General features: G+C 34.7%; 2 protein-coding genes, 1 long non-coding RNA gene and 2 pseudogenes across 5 annotated transcripts; 3 read left to right on the top strand and 2 right to left on the bottom strand.

Annotated features, from left to right (window-relative positions):
* Positions 1 to 394: 394 nt before the first annotated feature.
* Positions 395 to 1,967, bottom strand: LOC136071492 (uncharacterized). The gene is made up of 2 exons (XR_010632787.1): positions 1,876 to 1,967; positions 395 to 761 (listed from the first exon to the last, which is right to left on the bottom strand). It is a non-coding gene; the product is annotated as an uncharacterized LOC136071492 (long non-coding RNA).
* Positions 1,968 to 2,866: 899 nt separating this feature from the next.
* LOC112010483 (aquaporin TIP4-1-like) lies at positions 2,867 to 5,078 on the bottom strand (annotated as a pseudogene).
* Positions 5,079 to 5,705: 627 nt separating this feature from the next.
* Positions 5,706 to 9,519, top strand: LOC112010501 (serine racemase). Of its 3 annotated transcripts, none has more exons than XM_024042848.2 (7): positions 5,706 to 5,833; positions 7,353 to 7,528; positions 7,671 to 7,757; positions 7,850 to 8,080; positions 8,575 to 8,648; positions 8,747 to 8,933; positions 9,130 to 9,519. In XM_024042848.2, the coding sequence occupies exons 2-7, from the start codon at positions 7,353 to 7,355 to the stop codon at positions 9,374 to 9,376; spliced, it is 1,002 nt and encodes a 333-aa protein (XP_023898616.2). In that variant the 5' UTR covers positions 5,706 to 5,833; the 3' UTR covers positions 9,377 to 9,519. The 3 variants fall into 3 exon arrangements, with proteins under 3 accessions (XP_023898616.2, XP_023898617.2, XP_023898618.1); XM_024042849.2 differs by having other exon boundaries at positions 5,730 to 5,833; positions 7,284 to 7,528; XM_024042850.2 differs by lacking the exon at positions 5,706 to 5,833 and having other exon boundaries at positions 7,370 to 7,553.
* A 3,009-nt stretch (positions 9,520 to 12,528) lies between these two features.
* Positions 12,529 to 14,611, top strand: LOC112010484 (protein P21-like; annotated as a pseudogene).
* Positions 14,612 to 17,543: 2,932 nt separating this feature from the next.
* Positions 17,544 to 18,828, top strand: LOC112010473 (protein P21). Its single transcript, XM_024042816.2, has one exon. The coding sequence runs from the start codon at positions 17,682 to 17,684 to the stop codon at positions 18,363 to 18,365; it is 684 nt and encodes a 227-aa protein (XP_023898584.1). The 5' UTR covers positions 17,544 to 17,681; the 3' UTR covers positions 18,366 to 18,828.
* The last annotated feature ends 879 nt before the right edge of the window (positions 18,829 to 19,707 follow it).

Raw genomic sequence — 19,707 nt, 5'->3', positions numbered from 1 at the left:
GAAACATGAAAGCATGTTGCACAATATTGGAACTTTGGGTCCAATTTAAATAAAATCATTCACAGATTATACATATCAAAAAATAATTTTTTGTTGATAATCTGATAGTATAATGGGGTTAAGGGATTTAAACCATAAATATCTCTATTGGAAACGTTAGGAGATGCTAATTGAACTACAAAACACTTGGCAATATGTATATCAACTGGTTGCAACTTACTAATTTTTTTTTTTTATAAACTTAGTTGCAATCTTAGTTGCCGCCTGTTCCATACTGTGCTTAAAAGATGGCAGTTCTTTTTTTTTTTTTTTTTATTCAACCGTGAAAGGCTTTATTGACAACAAAACAGAATTGCAACTGAAATAGATGGGGTTGCTCGGAGACAATAACATCTTAAAAAACAGAGGGAGCAGTCATTAGATTTATGAATTACAACAACATAGTTTTGAATCATCAACCTTTTAGAAAGGAAGTGGGGGAGTATATTTTTGGATTATTACAAGTAATACATTAAAGTTCCAACATTATTCTCCCTCCCACCACACCAAAAAAAAAAAGTGAAATGACCAAAGAAATCGGAGCCACTTACTTAAAACTGCTTAATCCAGCAAACTACATTTGAAACGGCCATCTAATATAGACAGCTTCTCTGCTTTTGTGACTGCATTTAAGGGAGAGGACTGAAACTACGAGATGGGCCATAGAAATGAGGGTAGCTATTGGCACCGTCCATAACTTCATATACCAATCCATCACCAAGCTACAACAAAATCCACATCAAAAAGGCCACCAAACATAATTAGACGTTGGGATTAGACTTTACACACACACAAACACATACACACCAAAAAATACCAACCAATTAAGGGACCCTTTAGCTTTATTACGTCAATAATTAAGCAATCCAAACAAAGGATCACATTAGCTTTCATATACATTTAATGGACATCATCAATTAGTTAAGTTCTAGAACATGTTCTTGCTCAATATTCCATCCTTCAATTTAGTGAATTTAAGATTTTAGATCACTTCTCCCCGATTCAATAAACTCTATATTTGGCCCTCACTATAAGTTGGCACTTGGAACCTCCAAGTTGCAGTAACTTACTAATGAATAGGCTTCTAAGGTGCATCTACAACAAGGATACTTAGTTCCGGGGATATAGATAAAAATGTTCTTTAGTAGCCTAAATACATGTCTCCTTCAAGCATATAAGCATGATAAGTAATTCAGATTACTTCAAGTTTTTTAACTAAAGTCTAAAACAATAAAACTTCATTAAGAAAGCTATCTAGAACCACAATCCTTTCAAGTTGGTGCCTTTCAGACACAGCCCAATCCCTTTAACCAGTTTAAATGATCTTGTACAGAAAATGCAGAGAATAAATGAGAAACAAACAGAAACATTCAACAGGTTAAACGTAATACACAGAGAGCCTGTGGGAAAAAAAGATTGATACATTACATCTCATGCTTGGCTAATCATTGTATTAGAATAATGATTAAATGATTAAATTCATCATTTCCTAGTAGCTTAAACTTTTGGAAGAATTGATAATTTAACATCATATCATAGCAAGTGGTCCTGAATCCAAACCCCATTTCCACTTTACTTCCCATTTAAAAAGTTAAAATTCTCACGTGTTAGGCCCCACTTATTAATGAGGAGTCTGAGTCCATGTGCGAGGGAAGTATAAAAATAACAGTTAAATGATTAAATTCACCATTTCTTAATAGTTTAAACTTTAAGACAATTGGCAATTTATCATATAGCTCTTACTTTTTACACTTCTTATTGTTTGTCACCCAATAACATTATCTATACATCACTCAAATTCTCTAAAGCAACACACTTTCAGTTATACATGCATACCTTCTTAGCATCGATTTGAAGCAAGTACAAATCCACCTTAGTGTTCAGGAAAAAGTTCTGTAATGTTGCTTGAACCTGCAGATAAATCGCTACATCAGTTTCAGCTGCAAAGCAAAATAGCATTAGTTAAAAGTAACAGCAAATTAACCACCGGAATTCTTGAGAATGAACCAACTGGGGACTGATTAAAGAATCTTTCTTTCACTCTGCTCTGATTCTCTCCAATAAACAAACAGAGAAAACTGATATATAAACGAAATGAAGCCCTAATCAGATAAACAAGCCATAAATTCAGAATCTAGGAAAAAAAAAAAAAAAAAAAAAGAAGATATATTAGTCAATATTGATCAATGGACAATTGACAGACAATCAAAAGTAGAGGTGTGCAGGGGTCGAGTTGAGGAAAATTTTCAACTTAACCCACTATGGCGGGTTAAAAACAAAATCCAATGCAATCCAACTGACATGGAATGGGTTGGACTTGGGTTTGGACATATATTTTTTTTAAATTATTATTATTATTATTACATTGAGCACTAAAACAACACCACTACAAACTATTTTAAATTTTAACAGTGTTTCAAAGTTCAAGCCAACACGTGAGATAAGAAGAAGATTGAAATAAGGAAAACTTAGGGTTTGAGTTTTATTTAGGAAGAGGGGTAAAAAAAAAAAAAAAGTAAATAACAAAATTGTATAATATATTTTAAAATAAATATTAAATATATTTTTTACAATTTAAATGTATATTAAATATAAGTGAGTCGAGATAGATTAGATGGATTTGTGAATTTTATAACCCAAATCTAACTCGACCCAAAAAAATTTTCATAACCCACCAACTCTTAAAAACTGACCCAATCCAACAAGTTGAGTTAAATAGGCTTGTTTTATTTACGTGACTTAAGCTTTTTTACGTGTTAAACATTAGAAAATATGCAAAACATTTCTAGAAAATCATTTTCAATAAAAGCAAACTGACCATATATATACACCCATAGATAATAACACTAGGGAAAATGAATAACAACAAAAACGCTGAACTAAACAAGGATTAGAATACGTCTAAAATAAGAAAAGAAAAGACAAAGAATACATTAAAGAGAAGAACCTCAGAAAGCTTCAGAGGAAACACAGCTCAACCAGCTCACTAAGACCTTTTAGTGAGCATGCAAAACTCGGACAATTAGAAATTATCTTCCTCAGTGGGAATAGGGACATGAGATCTGACGATGAAGAAATTCTCATAGATAAAACCAGCAAGAGCACCACCAGTGAGTGGCCCAACCCAGTATACCCAGTGATCTGTCCAGTCCCAGCTTACCAAAGCTGGTCCAAATGACCTTGCTGGGTTCATTGAAGCCCCTGAGAAAACTCCACCAGCTAAGATGTTGGCCCCAACTACAAACCCAGTTAGGGTTGGGCCTAAGCCATCAAGAGCCCCCTTCTTGGGGTCAACGATTGTAGCATAAACAGTGAACAACAAAGAGAATGTTAGAATAATCTCCCATATCACACCTTGCAAATAGTCCACCCCACTACCAAGTGAATGAATTGGAGTAGTCTGCAAAAAAAAAAAAATAAAAAAAAAAAATAAATAAATAAATACAGAAGTTAATATTATTGTAAGGTTTTATAAATTTATAACCTATTTATGAGAACGTGTCCAAACTATGATTTAACGTGTGCTTTGACTCACCAATCCACCAGTAATATAGTGAAGAATATAACAAGCAGCTGAAGATGCTAATAATTGATCAATCCTAATAATTGATCAATCCAATAGAGAGCAGACCGGAAGACGGTGATGTGTCCACCGGCGAGGAGGCCAAGTGTGACGGCTGGGTTGAGATGACCACCAGATATGTGGCCAGCAGATATCATCACGGCCACAGCAAGTGCATGTGCAATAGCCACAGCGAATATAGCCACAGCGAATATAGCCACCAGTGAATCTGCGTCTAGCTTATCTGTTCATCAAAAGGCACACACAAATATATATATTATATGTGCTTTGGGTATAACTAAAATAGTTTCAACGAAAATGAATTTTATTAAGATGAGAAAGCTATGAACCTTAAAACAGTCGCACCGATCATTTTAACAAAATATTAAGATGAGAGTGGGCAGGGACGGACGCAGGATTTCAAGCTAGGGGGGGCCGGAGATAAGCAAAAAAAAAAAAAAAAAAAAAAATTCAAACGCACATCCATATAGTCACTGGCGGAGCCAGTAAATTTTCTTAGGAGGAGCAAGTTAGTTATGCCTACATTGTGTTAATAGGTTAAGCCTACATTGGCTCAAAATGCAAAAAACTCAAGTTAATTTGGCCCAAATTATGGCCAAAATTAAATTACTTTATTTCACGAACTAACTTTAAGTAAACTTGTGCCTACATTTTTTTCAATGTACTAAATTATTTGTGCTTAGGTTAATAGGTTTGAACTAAACTTTTTACATTTTAGAGCTTTTCTAAGAAGTTACATCTAATGTTTTAGCATTTAGGATAAAAAATTGATTAATAGGTATGAAATTTTGAAGATTTATACAATAATTTTTGTTAAAAAAAAGTGTGAACAATGAGGTGCAAATTACTATTTAAGTGCAATTAGATCAAATCAAACAATTAAAAAATTATTTGTCCTCCTACTATTATCAGATATAAATAGATAATCTAATATTCTAATATAAACCACATTATTATATATTATATTATTATTATTATTATTATTATAATAAATAGATTTATACAATATTTTTTTTAACGTTTTCTTGGGCTTTTGAAAACTTTTGGGCTGGCTGGCTGGGAGGCCTGAGCTAAAAACCAAGGGGGCCCAAGCTAAAAACCAAGAGGCCCAAACCTGTTTTTTTTTTTTTTTTTTTTTTTTTTAATTTTACATACTAAATTTTTTTTTTTTGGACCCGGGGGTCCCGGGCCCCTTTGCCCTGCACCTGGGTCCGTCCTTGGGGATATGTCAGTATTCAGATTGCCCAAATAGGCAATGGCAAAATGTGTTTGTACTTTTATCCATTTCAAAACCTAATATTTCTGCAACAATATTGTTAAGTTTCTTCAGTGCTACACTCCCATTTGCTTGATGGCCCTCATTTGTGAGGCTCAAACTTCGGTTTATTTCGGCACATTTCCATTGAGAGAAGATAAAATCAAATATTTTAATTCCGCACACTTCCATTGACCCCATGTTTTGTTCGAGGAAGATGCCAGAGCATGCTACTAAACCACAAATCTATATGTTATCACTTAAGACATTTGCACTTTTTTTTTTTTTTTTTGGTTAAGGACTACTTTGCATATTAGAAGCAACTAGCTTGATATGAGGATGATTCACTCAACTTAATTTCCACCATTCTATACCTCGTAAAGAAGGACCTCCAAACATCAATCTCGACACTTTGATTAGTCCTTTCTCTACCCTCCACTGCTATGATGTTTCGTTGTCCTCAGAATATGTGAAGCATAAATGACCACAGCTTCATCTTTTCTTTTCTTTTTCTTTTTCCTTTTTATAATTTCAAGTAGTTCTTCCTTAATATTCATCATATCTGATAATAAAACTGATTAGTACAATGATGACATCTGATGTTTGATGATTAATATTTACCGCTAAAACAATAGTCATCTCTAGAGCTTTTTTTTTTTTTTTTAAAAATCAGTTGGATAAGATAATACTCAACAACTCTATGGCAATTCTTTGTCGTTTTTGTGTCGTCTAGAAATATGGGAATATCGCGCAATTTCGTTTAGACAAACGTGTCGTTTTTTTAACTTTTTTACCTTCAACACTGTCGTTTCGTTTTCTTTGCCAAAACAATAAAAATAAAAGGCATGGTGCAAAAAAAAAAAAAAAAAAAAAAACGAAACTAGAACTGGGAGTGGGATAATTGCAAGCCAACCAAAACTTGAAGAAAAAGGTTGTCTTGTCTATTTGGAGAAACTGTAAGTTCTTGAAAAACCTCTGAGGCTCTAAGCTCTTAATATTCGTTATTTCCTGTCTTTGATTGACATGAGTTCTTCATGTACTTTTTATTTTTCATTTACGACTATGGAATTTTTGATATGTAAAAAAGTTACCCATTGAACAACTAGGAAAGAGAAGTAAGCTGTTGAAAACAACCTTGAACAGCTGGTTTTGGGGCTTAATCTTTCACACCCATTTGCCATTTGGGCCAGGTTCACTGATTTGGACCAATACTAGACACATTTCATGGTGTAGTATTTCTTTCATTCAACATGATAAGCTTTCAATAATCTGATAATGGGTTAAATTCATACGAGCTTATTTCGCTTCCAAAGGCTATACACTCCAATTTGTATTCGTCTGGCATGGTTGAATTTGGTTGATTATGGAATCAGTATTAGTGATTTCTTAATTTGTATTCTGTGATATGTTCATGAAATTTATGTTGGATTCAGGTCATGGGATTTTTAGGGAAAATTTCATAATCTAGCTGTGTGTGTTAGTTCAAATATGCATCTAGGGAGGGGCGACTTGGCATGGTTTGCTGAATACATCCTCTCATGCTTTGGTTCCTTTATGTGAAGGGCTTTTGTGCATTGTGTTTGACTCTGGAAAATGTAGATATTGTCATTTGAAGACATTGATTGACTGCAAATAATTGAAAATTCTTATAGAAAGTCCCATATTTATGATATAATCTACTTGGTTATGATATGTTAGCCAATTTGCCTTTTGTCTTTACACCAATCACCTACTTATTCACTTATATACTACAATCCAATGCAAACCCTCGCCAAAACCAAAAAACTTGAATTCTGGAATACTTTAATTTGGCAATATAAGAAATCAATTTCTCCATTTTCAACTCCATGTTGTAAATTCAACAAAGCTAGGTGTACAACAAACTACACAACTTTTGCCACAACTCACAACTCTCCATGTGGTGAGTTGTGAGTTGTGAGTAGTGGAGGTGTGAACCCACCACTTTATCTCCACCACTCACAACTCACCACATGGCAAGTTATGGCAAAAGTTGTATAATTTGCTGTCGTCCTAGCATTTTTCTTATAAATTTCATTTTGGAAAATTATGTTGCTCTGATGTAAAGTATATCAAGAAAGGGGTGAATAACCAATTTTTCCAGCTGAAGATAAACCAACCCCCTTAATAAAGAATTAAGAAACTAGACTAGCAGATGAGAAATTACGCATTTTTTTTTTAGTTCTGTTGGGGTTTCTGACCATGAAACTCTTTGTTCCTTTTATTTATTTCAATACAAGGGACAACATTGAGAAATCCCAACCGTTACTTATATTTCTCCCAACTGTTACTTATCAAAGAAATTAAGAAATCCCAGAGTGTCATGCCATTGCTTCAATGGGGATAAGGATTGTTGTACATGATTAAGATGTTCTTTAATTGTTACAGGAGTTACTGAAGTTATTTAACCTGTCTCCACATAGATTTAGAATCACTAATTTTGTTGGTGGTATAAAGATGGAAGCAGAGAACGAAATCAGGAGGGAAAAATATGTGGCTGATATTTCCTCCATAAGAGAGGCTGAAGTACGCATCAAGTCATTCATTCACAAAGCTCCAGTTCTTTCCTCTGAATCTTTGAATGCTGTTTCAGGGAGACAGTTATTTTTTAAATGTGAATGTTTCCAAAAGGGGTGAGATACTAAACAATTGTGAATGGTAAAAATTTAAACTTATTTTGTTTCTTTAGTATATATTTGGTCTTCTTACCCTTCCCATTGTGTTTAACACTTTAATTACTAAGGACTTGGTTTTTTTTTTTTGTGGCTATTCCAGTGGAGCTTTCAAATTCAGAGGTGCCTGCAATGCTGTTTTTTCTCTAGATAATGATGAAGCTGCTAAAGGGGTAGTAACACACAGCAGGTTTCCTCCTGACTTATTAGTGATAGTTACTCATGGATAATTTCTTTTACTTGTTTGTCCAAATATCCCCTGATCATGTCCTCCAAAATTAGTGGTAACCATGCTGCAGCATTGTCTTTGGCTGCAAAACTTCGGGGAATCCCTGCGTATATTGTTATTCCAAATGGTGCTCCAAAATGCAAAGTTGAGAATGTCATGCGTTACGGTGGTCAGGTTATCTGGAGTGAAGCCACAATGCAGTCAAGGGAGAGTGTTGCAAGTAAGGTGTTGCAAGAAACTGGTGCAGTTCTTGTACATCCATATAATGATGGGCGCATTATAAGGTATAAGATTTACCTTTTAAGTTTACCTACACCCATGTAAAGTTTTTGTTCTAGGCAAGGTACTGGAAGGGTAAAAAGCTCATTTGACAAGTAATATTAGGTTCATTCTGCACGAGTCCAACCACGGAGCAAAGGCTACACAAACTGGTTAGTTTTCAGTGAGAGTTTGCATGGCAATCAAGATGACCAAGCTGAAAATCATACTTGATTTCCTGGCCACTGATTTTCTTAGTTCACTAGCCTTTTATGGAGAAAAAAAAGTTATTAAAAAATTAGAATCCTTTAAATATTCTGAGAAGAAAAGTATATATAGCCTTAAATTATGTGCAAATAAACTATTGTAGTTACTGACTTTAACACCTGTATTTTTTTCATCTTCTCCCTTGCCAAAAGCTCCAATTTCTAAAGAACTAAGGAATTCAAATTCATGGAGAAAATGGGACTTCTAACTTGAATGTCAATTCAATATGACATTTTTAACTGTGTTCTTGCAGTGGGCAGGGTACCATATCATTGGAGTTTCTGGAGCAAGCCCCTCAAATAGACACTCTAATAGTTCCAATAAGTGGTTTGTTCAATTACATTTAAAGCCAAATTGTCAATTTAATCCTTTGAATTTCTTTTTGTGCTGATTTGTTCTGACTTCTAGTCAAAAAAAAAATGTAGGAGGTGGTTTGATATCAGGGGTGGCATTGGCTGCCAAGTCCATCAACCCTACCATTCGCATTTTGGCTGCAGAACCTAGGGGAGCTGATGATGCAGCTCGATCCAAAGCAGCTGGCAGGATAATAACATTGCCTGAGACCAACACTGTAGCTGATGGGCTTCGAGCTTTTCTTGGCAATTTTACCTGGTAAAGAGAAACCTCATGTTATCAAGATGATGCATTTTTTTATAATGAAAAAAAAAGAAATGCATTAAAGATATAGTTTCAGATTGCCAATAATCTTGCCTACCCTAATGTAAATATTGCTTTCATGAATTATATTTTTCCATTTGTGTAGCTAATTGACCTCAGATAAACTCAGACTTTACATTTTGTGGTGCAGGCCCATAGTGCGAGATCTTGTTGAAGACATCGTAACTGTGGAGGACAATGAGATAATAGAAGCCATGAAACTTTGTTACGAGATATTGAAGGTTGTAGTAGAACCTAGTGGAGCAATAGGCCTTGCTGCTGTTTTATCTGATAGTTTCAAGAACAATCCTGCTTTGAAGAATTGCAGCAACATAGGAATTATACTTTCAGGAGGTAATGTTGATCTGGGAAGACTATGGGATTCATATAGAAAATGAAAGTCATATTCTAATGTGGACTAACTCTTTCCCTAGAAACTTATGTTTACCCTCTTGATGATGTAATGAAATTTATGTTAACTTGTTATGTAATATGTACTATACACACTGGTGTCACGAAATAACCTCTGCATTTACTTTCATTTTTTCCCTCCCATTGATGCCAACATAGTTTTAATATGCCCAAGAGTCAAGAGATCACATCTCCTTTGACCTATGCTAATAATAAGAAAGATTTACCCTCTTTTCCTTAAAGGCATTGGTTTACGAAATTCATCAATGTACTGCTTGCACTGAGCTCTCTCCTACATGGACTCGAAACTACCATCTGGAGAAAGCCCAAAACTGTCTTAGGACATAGGAGGTATTGAAGGTTGTAGTAGAACCTAGTAGACAGATAGGCCTTGCTGCTATTTTATCTGGTAGTTTCAGGAAAAATCCTGCTTGGAAGAACTGCAGCAACATTGGAATTTTACTTTCAAGAGGTAATGTTGATCTAGGCAGGCTACGGGATTCCTTTTGAAAGAAAGTAAAAAAATTAGTTTATATTCTAATGTGGACTACCTCTTTCCCTTGAAACTTATGTTTACTCTCTTGATGATATAATGATATTTATTTTAACTTGTTATGTACCATACAAACTGGTGTAGAGGAATAACCTCTGCGTTTGCTTTTTTCTTTTTTCCCCCATTGATGCCGACATATTTTAATATGCTTAAGAGTCAAGAGCCCACATCTCCAGTGAGCTATGGCAATAATAATAAAGATCAACTCTCTTTTCCAGAAAGACATTGATCGACAAAACTCAATAATGTACTCCTGCTTGTACTGAGCTCTCTCCTGTCATCTAGAGAAGCCAAAAACTGTCTTAAAGGCATTGATCGACAAAACTCAATAATGTGCATCTGCTTGTACTGAGCTCTATCCTATCATGTAGAGAAGCCAAAAACTGTCTTAGGACATAGGAGGTCCCGCAAACAATTTTGTGCAACAGTGAAATGTGAGTCCTCTTGCAAATTTCACTGTTGCAAAATATTCCATTTTCTGAAGCGTGAATGAAAAATATACGGGTTTAGCAGTTTAGTGCCCCATTTGGTGATTCTACGTCTAGGACTTATGTAGTGCTAGGCAGTCACTTCCAAGGACAAGACACACTGTCAAGAACCCAAAGGGGCAATCACCAAGACCAATTGGACATAGAGTTACTAGAAGGAGCCTAGCCCATTGCCATCCCTAAATTTCCACATTTGTACTATTTTTTTGGTAACTCCACATTTGTACTATATCGATAAGAGTTACACCACTTGATATTTTTCCTCCTTTAGCACATGGTTTGATAGCAGGTTAATCAATTTTCGATAGCAACAATACATTGGCCGACAATGATCAGAAGCAATAAAGCTTGATAAAGGAAGGCAATATAAACCCAACATTCTCAAAGTATGACTTTTCCAATCGATTTGTTTTACTGGAATACATATTCCCATAATAATAAATTTTATAGGACCTTAATTAAACGCCTATGAAGAGTCTGATTAAATGGGCAAATGTTCATTTCACACAAAAAAATCTAGCATTTTGTTTAATTTCTCAAACTAATTAGAAAAATGTCTATGTTTTGAAACCCAATTTTCTAAAAATCGAGTTTCAAATGTATAACTCGATTTTTGAAATATCGAGTTATAGCAAAAGTGGACTTAGAATTTCTTTTTTTTTTTTTTTAGAATTTGAGTTCCATGAACTCGAGTTCCATTTGAATTTTTTCAAGGAACACGAGTTCCATGAACTCAAGTACTTCACATGGTACTTGAGTTCATGGAACTTGAGTTCCAAAATTTTTATTTTTAAAATTTTCAGTTTGTTATGACTCGATTGTCCAAAAATCGAATTTTAAATTGAAACGCAATTTTTAGAAAATCGAGTTTCAAAATAGAGTAATTTTCCTAATTAATTTGAGAAATTGGGCAAAATGCTGGATTAAAAAAAAAAAAAAAAAAAAAAAAAAAAAAAAAAAAAAGAGGGCAAAAGCCCATTTTCTCCTGATTTTTATACATTTTTCTACAGAGTTTTGTAAAGCGTGAGTTATCAAGTTTCACGTCACACTAATCTCTCCCTCCTCATCCTCTATTACAATAAGGATATATATTAACCAACTAAATATAAGCTTAATGAAAACAAACAACAATTCTTATGAAACACTCAAAATTTGGGATTCCAGTACTGTTCCTAATAAAAACAGCTATGCAAGAAACTGGAACAGCTGAACAAGTATCATATAGAATCTCCCTCTTAGTTGTTGATAACCCCCTTTAGTCAAAACATCAATACTTTGGTTTGCCTCCTTGGATATGTACTTATTAGTGGTTACTTTCAATGGGCTTACCAATATGTTTCTGCAATCAGAAACAAGGTTTAATATCAGAGCTGGTGGAATATGCTTGGTAGTAGATAGCCAAGTTAAAACCAGAAATGAGTTAGTTCCAAGTTTCAACTAATAATTTCTTAAATACCTTACTCTAAGCTATCATTAATCCAAATGGTCCATAATTCCACAATCGCATTATTAGTCCAAGAGAATATCCTAGGATAATTGCATCAAAAAAAAAAAGAAAAAAAAAGTTAATTAGGACTTTGGCAAAGGTGTAAAGGGGCATTGGATATCAAGGATTCGAAGGTGGAAAGTGAAATGTAAATTGTTCTGAAAAGCTACTCTAACTAGGATCCAACACAATGTACGTGATATAAAACAAGTGACTGCATTTTATTTATTGGGAGCTGAGGTCCCATGAACACTATTATTTGACATACCACAAGCAGCTGCACGTCATACTACTCAATTATTTGACTAGTCTTCAAGTCCAGCCAAGACATAATGACATATTCGTATTTCCAAATTTCCTACAAAAAGTTAATTAGGCAAGGATATGATGAAGTACTGAATCTGAAACTTGTCGAAAATAAGTCAAGTGTCCGACATCGCAATAGGTCTAGTGCACAATGCGGATCCAATGCAAGAAGCTTAATTAATCCATTATCCAATCACACTGTAAATTCTCCACACCAGCCAATAGCCAATCCCACACCCCATATAAACCCATACCTATCTCCTCATAAACATAACCACAAACCACTATTTTTTCTCACTTTCCAAAATGAACCTCTTCAAAAACCTACCCAATAACTTCTTTCTTGCATCTCTTTTCATTGCCTTAGCCCATGCAGCCAGATTTGATATAACAAACAATTGCCCTTACACAGTATGGGCTGCAGCCGTGCCTGGTGGTGGTAGGCAGCTCAACTCACGTCAGTCTTGGCCCCTTGATGTGAACGCTGGCACAACAGGGGCTCGCATTTGGGCCCGAACTGGGTGTAGTTTTGATGGTTCTGGTCGTGGCAGATGTCAAACCGGTGACTGTGGTGGGTGGCCTTCTTCAATGTCAAGGCTATGGTGCAGCCCCAAACACCCTTGCCGAATTCGCATTGAACAAATTTCAAAACCTGGATTTCTTTGACATCTCTCTTGTTGATGGGTTTAATGTTCCTATGGATTTTAGTCCTATCTCTGGTGGGTGCACCAGAGGAATACGATGTACAGCTGATATCAATGGGCAATGCCCAGCTACGTTGAGAGCTCAAGGAGGGTGTAACATGTTGGGGAAAAATCCAATCCCCTCTATGTCTATATGTGAATTAAAATTAATGACTACCAAGCAATAGTAATATTATGGAAACAAAAACAATTCCAGCAAGCACCACATAAACACAATCACACAAGAACACCAAATCTTACGTGAAAAACCCTCTAGTGCAGAGGAAAAAACCATGGGGCAGCTCCGAAAAATATCCACTATGAAATAGAGATTACAACTATCAAGTTTATACTAAACTTGAGTCCACAATAAATTGGATACACAATAAATAAATCTCAGGGAGTAAATACAATCTCACCACAAAGCTAGTAGCAAAATATTCCTCTGAATACTCCAACTCTCCATGGTTGTAGCACTCAAAAACTTCATGAGAACTCCACCAATTTATCTTCTTTGTGTGAAACTTGAGTAAAGAAAAATGTCTCCTTTTTCTTTTTCACTCTCTCATACTCTCACTGTTTCTCTCTATTTTCGGACTGCACCTCTCAGCTAAAGCTCTCTCTTTTGTGTTTTGCTCTCACTAGAACTCACACACAAAATGGCCGAAATTGCTCTCTGTTTCTGCTTCAACTCTCCTTACAAGGCCGAATGGCCTTTCTTTCTTTTTCTTCTTTTCACTTCAGCGTGTCCCACACGCTTTGCCACTCTTCTCAATAAGAGAAGTATGGTCTCCACTTCTTAATGGTCAGAACTTGCTTTCTTTACTTCACCCAATTTCTTTCTTCCTTTAGCATGTTAAACATGCTTAAGTCAAGTCTCATGTAAAAGCAATACTGACATGAAGACTTTTGGAACCAAGCTCATAAATGAGCTTTGACAAGGCGAGCAAGTGGGCTGGAAGTAAGGGTGTCACGTGCACCCAACATAACAACCCTTGTACCGTATTCAAAACCGATGAATATTGTTGCAATTCTGGGAGTTGTGGACCTACAAATTATTCCAAGTTTTTCAAGGATCGTTGCCCAGATGCTTACAGTTACCCTAAGGATGATCAAACAAGCACATTTACATGCAAAGGTGGCACTAATTATAAGGTTTGTGTTCTGCCCTTGAATCAGTTCTTTCCTCATGATCTGGTAAGAGGCATAAAACTGTTAGCTAGTATATCCAATAATTGGTGTAATAAAAGCTTGAAACGTTTGGATGGGGGAGGCAAGGGGAGAGGAGAGAAGAGGAGATTAATTGGACCGAAGATAACTAGAATGTACTAAATTTTAGTTTATTTCAGTTACCTTTCCCTCTATTCTCCCTTTATTCTAAACATTGAGGGCTTGTGAGCACATGCAGTATTGTGCACATCCAATTTTATTACGTGGTTAATTTTCTGCCCTTCAATGTTCTTTCTTCTGGTAAGAGGCATGGAACTATCAACCAGTAGTATTAGTGACCGTAGATAATAAAAGCTTGAGGGCTTACATGAGCACATGCAGTATTATGCATGTTGTATTTCTACGTATTCGCGTACGTGAGGTTGTTGTAGCAAAAAACTTTATGAAGAATGGAAGATATATATTAACCTAACGATTATAACCTCCATTTTTGTATTTTGGTAATTTAAAATTTTATTTTGCAGGTTAACCTATAATGATTATATATTGATCATATTTGTTTATAGATTTTCACTGTATAAAATATTTATTATAGTTATTTGAGATTATAGAAAAATATGAACCTAATAAGATTATAATGAGTCATAATTGAGTTCTAAGTTAATTTGTATCTAGATGGTTTTTTGTAATCTTGTACAAATCCTTGAGAAAAAAAATTTTACTTTTCAGTTCAATTACATGTTACGTATCTAGTATATTTTGTAGAAGAATTAATTTTATTTATTAATGTATTGCTTTTATCATTTATATTAATTAATATTTTAAAATTTAATTCTAATTACAATGTCATATCTTAGTCTTATTTTCTAAATAAACATTTTGACGTCCCACTAAATTTCACAAGTATTTATTTGTACATATTCACATAGGAACGGCAAAAATTTTTTGTTACGTCCTACTCATCATATCTTATTGACTTACTTCGCTCTGCATGGGTTTTCCTCATCTCTAAGCGGTGAAGAAGTGAAGATAGATTTTACTTGTCCCACCCTGCCCCACCACAAATTTCTTTGTATGTACTTAAATTTTTTATACATATGAATATCATACTTATTATAATTTATTTTTTATATATTCTATTACTATCTTCTAAACACTTAGGTAATTTCTCTCCTACTTAGCATTTTCACAACTATCAATCCCCTTTTCCTTTCATCTCTATATTTTGAAGTCAGTTTATTAAGAACTATTAGCTAAATACTTCCAATCAGTTCTATCCTTGATTTGACTTGCTCTAGCTTAGGGCCGTCTCTATTATATATGCGAATGAGGCGATCGCCTAAGGTTCCAAGTAGAAAAATGCCCCCATATTTTAATAGGATTATTTCTTTCAATGTAATAGTATTAATTAAACTCAAATATTAGCCAATAAATAAAATAATATATATTATATCAAATAAAAATATGTGAGAGAGAAAGAGAGAGAAATGCCAAGTCGACAACATTTTTTTTACAACAAATCCTAATTTTCAAATTATTACTGATTGTTATTAGTAGAAAAAAAGTACTTTTAGTGGTGAGTTTAAAGTAAAACTAGTAACAACTTAATACTTAAAATTTGTTGTGAAAATTTTGTGAATGTAACTCTTCTAAAAAAAAAAAAAGCAATATACAAAAATTTTGTAAATTGGCAAACTTTTACTAGTTCTTATTTAAGTCCACCACTAACAATTTGTTATATCAACAAATGTGAAAAGTTTTGTCAAATTTTTTGTGTTTATAGACTTTCTCAAAAAAAAAAAAAAAAACTACATAGTTAATTAGTAATTTTGCATCTAAAATAAGAAGATAAAATTTAAGTAATATTAAAAAAAAATTAATTATATTTAATTATATAAAATGTCGTTTTTCAGTTTTTGCCTAAGGCTCCCAAATGCATCAAGCTGCCCTACCCAACTATGTACGAAAAACTCGTCCCAAAGAAAGGATGGTCACACCATTTGAAAATTTTCTTCTTAGCGCATTGTCTGATAGCAAACTAATCAATTTTCGAAAGCAACACTAACCTGACAATTTTCAGAAGCAACAAAGCTTGATAAGCAATATAAACCCAACTTGCTCAAAGTAGGACTTTTCCAATCGATTTGTTTTTACATGAATAAATATTCCCAAAATAATAAATTTATGTAGGACCTTAATTGAACGACAATGAAGATCCTGATTTTTGAACACTTTTCTGGAACCAGGCTAACCCACAGTTTTGAAAAACGTTAACTAACAAGTTTCACGTCGTCACACTAATCTTTCCCTCTTCCACCTCCCTTAAAATAAAAATATATTAACCAACAAAATAAATGAAAACAAACAACAATTCTAATGAAACACTCAAAATTTGGGATTCCAGTATTGTTCCCAATAAAAACAGCCATACAAAAAACTGGATCAAGAGTATCATAAAGAATTTCCCACTTATTTGTTGTTGATAACCCCTTTAGTAAAAACATCAGTACATTGGTTTGCTTCCTTGGATATATGTGCTTAGTGATTAAGTGACAACCAGATTCAAGGTTTAATATCAGATGTGGAATATGCTTGGTAGTAGATAGCCAAGTTGAAACCAGAAATGAGTTAGTTTCAACTTTCAACTAATAATTTGTTAAATCCTCTACTCCAAGATACCATTAATCCAAACCTAAGGTCCACAATTCCGCAATTGCATTATTAGTCCAAGAGAATATCCTAGGATCCATTGGAATAAGAGAAGTGTTCAAGTCAAGCCATGACAAAAAGATAATTAGGACTTTGGCATAGGTGATAAAGGTGTTGGCATGGGTATCAAGGATTTAAAGGTGGGAAGTGAAATGTAAATTGCTTTGAACAGCTCTAAATCCGACACAATGTAAAATAAGTGACTGTATTTTATTTAGTGGGAGGACCTATCAACACTATTATGTGGTCCTCCATCATCCTAGTACGTAGCAAATGATCGATCTCTCATTCCATAAGCAGCTGCACGTCATACTAGCTACTCAATTATTTGACAAGTCTTCAAGTCCCTCCAAGGATTTAAAGGGGGGAAGTGAAATGTAAATTGCTTTGAACAGCTCTAAATCCGACACCATGTAAAACAAGTGACTGTATTTTATTTAGTTGGGAGGAACTATCAACACTATTTTGTGGTCCTCCGTCATCCTAGTACGTAGCAAATGATCTCTCATTCCACAAGCAGCTGCACGTCATACTACCAATTATTTGACAAGTCTTCAAGTCCCTCCCAAGACATATCTGTCTTTCCAATTGTCCAACAAAGAGTCAATTAGGCAAAGATATGATGGAGTACTGAATCTGATACAATACATGCACTTATCCAAAGCAAGTCAAGTGTCCGCATCACATAGGTCCAATCTAATACAATATAAACACTAATAAAAAACAAGTGTCCGCAGTACGTATACGTAGTAGATCCAATGCAAGAAGCTCAACCCGTTAGGCAAACACACAGTAAATTCACCACACCAGGCAATAACCAATCCCAAACTTTATATAAACCCATACCTATCTCTTCATAAACATAACCGCAAACCACTATTTTTCTCACTTACCAAAATGAACCTCTTCAAAAACCTTCCCATTTCCTTCTACTTTCTTGCCACTGTTTTCATTGCCTTAGCCCATGCAGCCAGATTTGACATAACAAACAATTGCCCCTACACAGTATGGGCTGCAGCTGTGCCTGGTGGAGGTAGGCAGCTTAACTCACGTCAGTCTTGGCCCCTTGATGTAAACGCTGGCACAGCAGGGGCTCGCATTTGGGCCCGAACTGGGTGCAGTTTTGATGGCTCTGGGCACGGCAGATGTCAAACTGGTGATTGTGGTGGGCTTCTTCAATGCCAAGCCTACGGTTCACCCCCAAACACCCTTGCCGAATACTCTTTAAACCAATTTCAAAACAAGGATTTCGTTGACATCTCTCTTGTTGATGGATTCAATGTTCCTATGGAATTTAGTGCCACCTCTGGTGGTGGGTGCAATAAGAATGGAATGAGATGTACTGCTGATATCAACGGGCAGTGCCCCACTCAGTTGAAAGCTCCTGGCGGGTGTAACAACCCTTGTACTGTTTTCAAAACTAATGAATATTGTTGCAATTCTGGGAGCTGTGGACCTACAAATTTTTCCAGATTTTTCAAGGATCGGTGCCCCGATGCTTATAGTTATCCTAAGGATGATCCAACAAGCTTATTCGCATGCAACGGTGGGTCTAACTATAGGGTAGTTTTCTGCCCTTGAAGCACTTCTTTCCTCTGGTAAAAGGCATTGAACTAGTAGCTAGTATATCCAAATCCAATAATTGGTGTAATAAAAACTTGAAATGTTTGAATGAAAGGAGACGAAGTGAAGGGATATGGCAAGATAACTAGAATATACTAAATTTTAGTAAATTTCGGTCATCTTTCCCTCTAATCTCCTTCTATTCCAAACATTGAGGGCTTGTGAGCTTTGAGCACCTGTAGTATTGTGTATATTCCATTTTATAAGGCGGTTAAATTTCTGCACCCTCGAAGCAGTTCTTTCTTCTGGTGAGAGACATAGAAATATCAGCCAGTAGTATTAATAACTGGGGTAATAAAAGCTTGAGGGCTTGCATGAGCTGATGAGTATGTGCTGTCTGTATTTTTACGTATTCCCGTGCGGTTGTTGTAGAAAATTCTCTATGAAGAATGGAAAATATTAACATAACGATTATATAGCCTCCTGTTTGTGCTTATTGGTAATTCAAAGTTTTATTTTGCAGCTTAACCTGGCCATTGCTTCGTTTGATTTACTACTATGCTTGCAACTCTATGTTACTACTTCTATGTTTAATTCTTTGGTTGACCATACATCAACTTTTGGTAATAGGAGATAATAAATGAACGTGCAATGCTAAAAAATAACAATTTTTTTAGGTGATAAATTTTATTAAGACAATATTATTTTTACATAGACTTAATATTCACATCATTTTAATTGTATACCAATAATAACTTAATTAACAATTCCACAATTGTAAAAGAAACAATGAAATTTATTGTGCAAGTAGACTTATTGTAAATGAACCTGTAACTCGCATATTGTGGAGCATAAGCCTGTACTACAAAGAGCTACCTTACATGACAAGTACCTTGTCTAAATGAAAAATGCTAAGGTACAAGTATTATAAATTTTACTATATAAATTTTACAAATTTTCATACAATGGATGTGATTAATGAATTGTAAAAACATAGTAAATATTAGCTTTACTTTTAATTATATGATTGGTGACATATTAATTGATTTTTTTTTTAACGTATTAATTTATAAATGATATGTAGCATAATTTGTAGTATTGTTAACATTAGTTGGACATCACCAAATTATGTAGTATCATTAATTGGCATTCCAAAGGAATGTTTGAGTTGCTTTTCTTCGGCCTATCATGAGTTGGGCCTGCTAGGCTCCCCTTTTGGTTTTTGTTTTTGTGCCTTAGGCTGTGTTTGTTTGCCATAAAATATTTTCCGGAAAATAGATATTTTCCGGAAATGGTATTTTCGGGAAAGGAAAATATTTTCTGAGTGTTTGGCTGCATTATGAAAAATTTTCTAGAAAAT

This window comes from Quercus suber, unplaced genomic scaffold, assembly GCF_002906115.3.
Source record: "Quercus suber isolate HL8 unplaced genomic scaffold, Cork oak 2.0 scaffold_318, whole genome shotgun sequence".
In the NCBI taxonomy this organism is placed as follows: domain Eukaryota; kingdom Viridiplantae; phylum Streptophyta; class Magnoliopsida; order Fagales; family Fagaceae; genus Quercus; species Quercus suber.
The sequence above is the reverse complement of the archived record's forward strand: the minus strand, read 5'-3'. Positions and strand labels throughout refer to the sequence as shown.

Coding starts and splice junctions, on each gene's coding strand:
- LOC112010501 (XM_024042848.2), top strand. CDS start 7,353: ATGGAAGCAGAGAACGAAATCAGGAGGGAAAAATATGTGGCTGATATT. Junction 7,529..7,670: donor TGTGAATGTTTCCAAAAGGG/GTGAGATACTAA, acceptor TGGCTATTCCAG/TGGAGCTTTCAAATTCAGAG. Junction 8,934..9,129: donor TTTCTTGGCAATTTTACCTG/GTAAAGAGAAAC, acceptor TTTGTGGTGCAG/GCCCATAGTGCGAGATCTTG.
- LOC112010473 (XM_024042816.2), top strand. CDS start 17,682: ATGAACCTCTTCAAAAACCTTCCCATTTCCTTCTACTTTCTTGCCACT.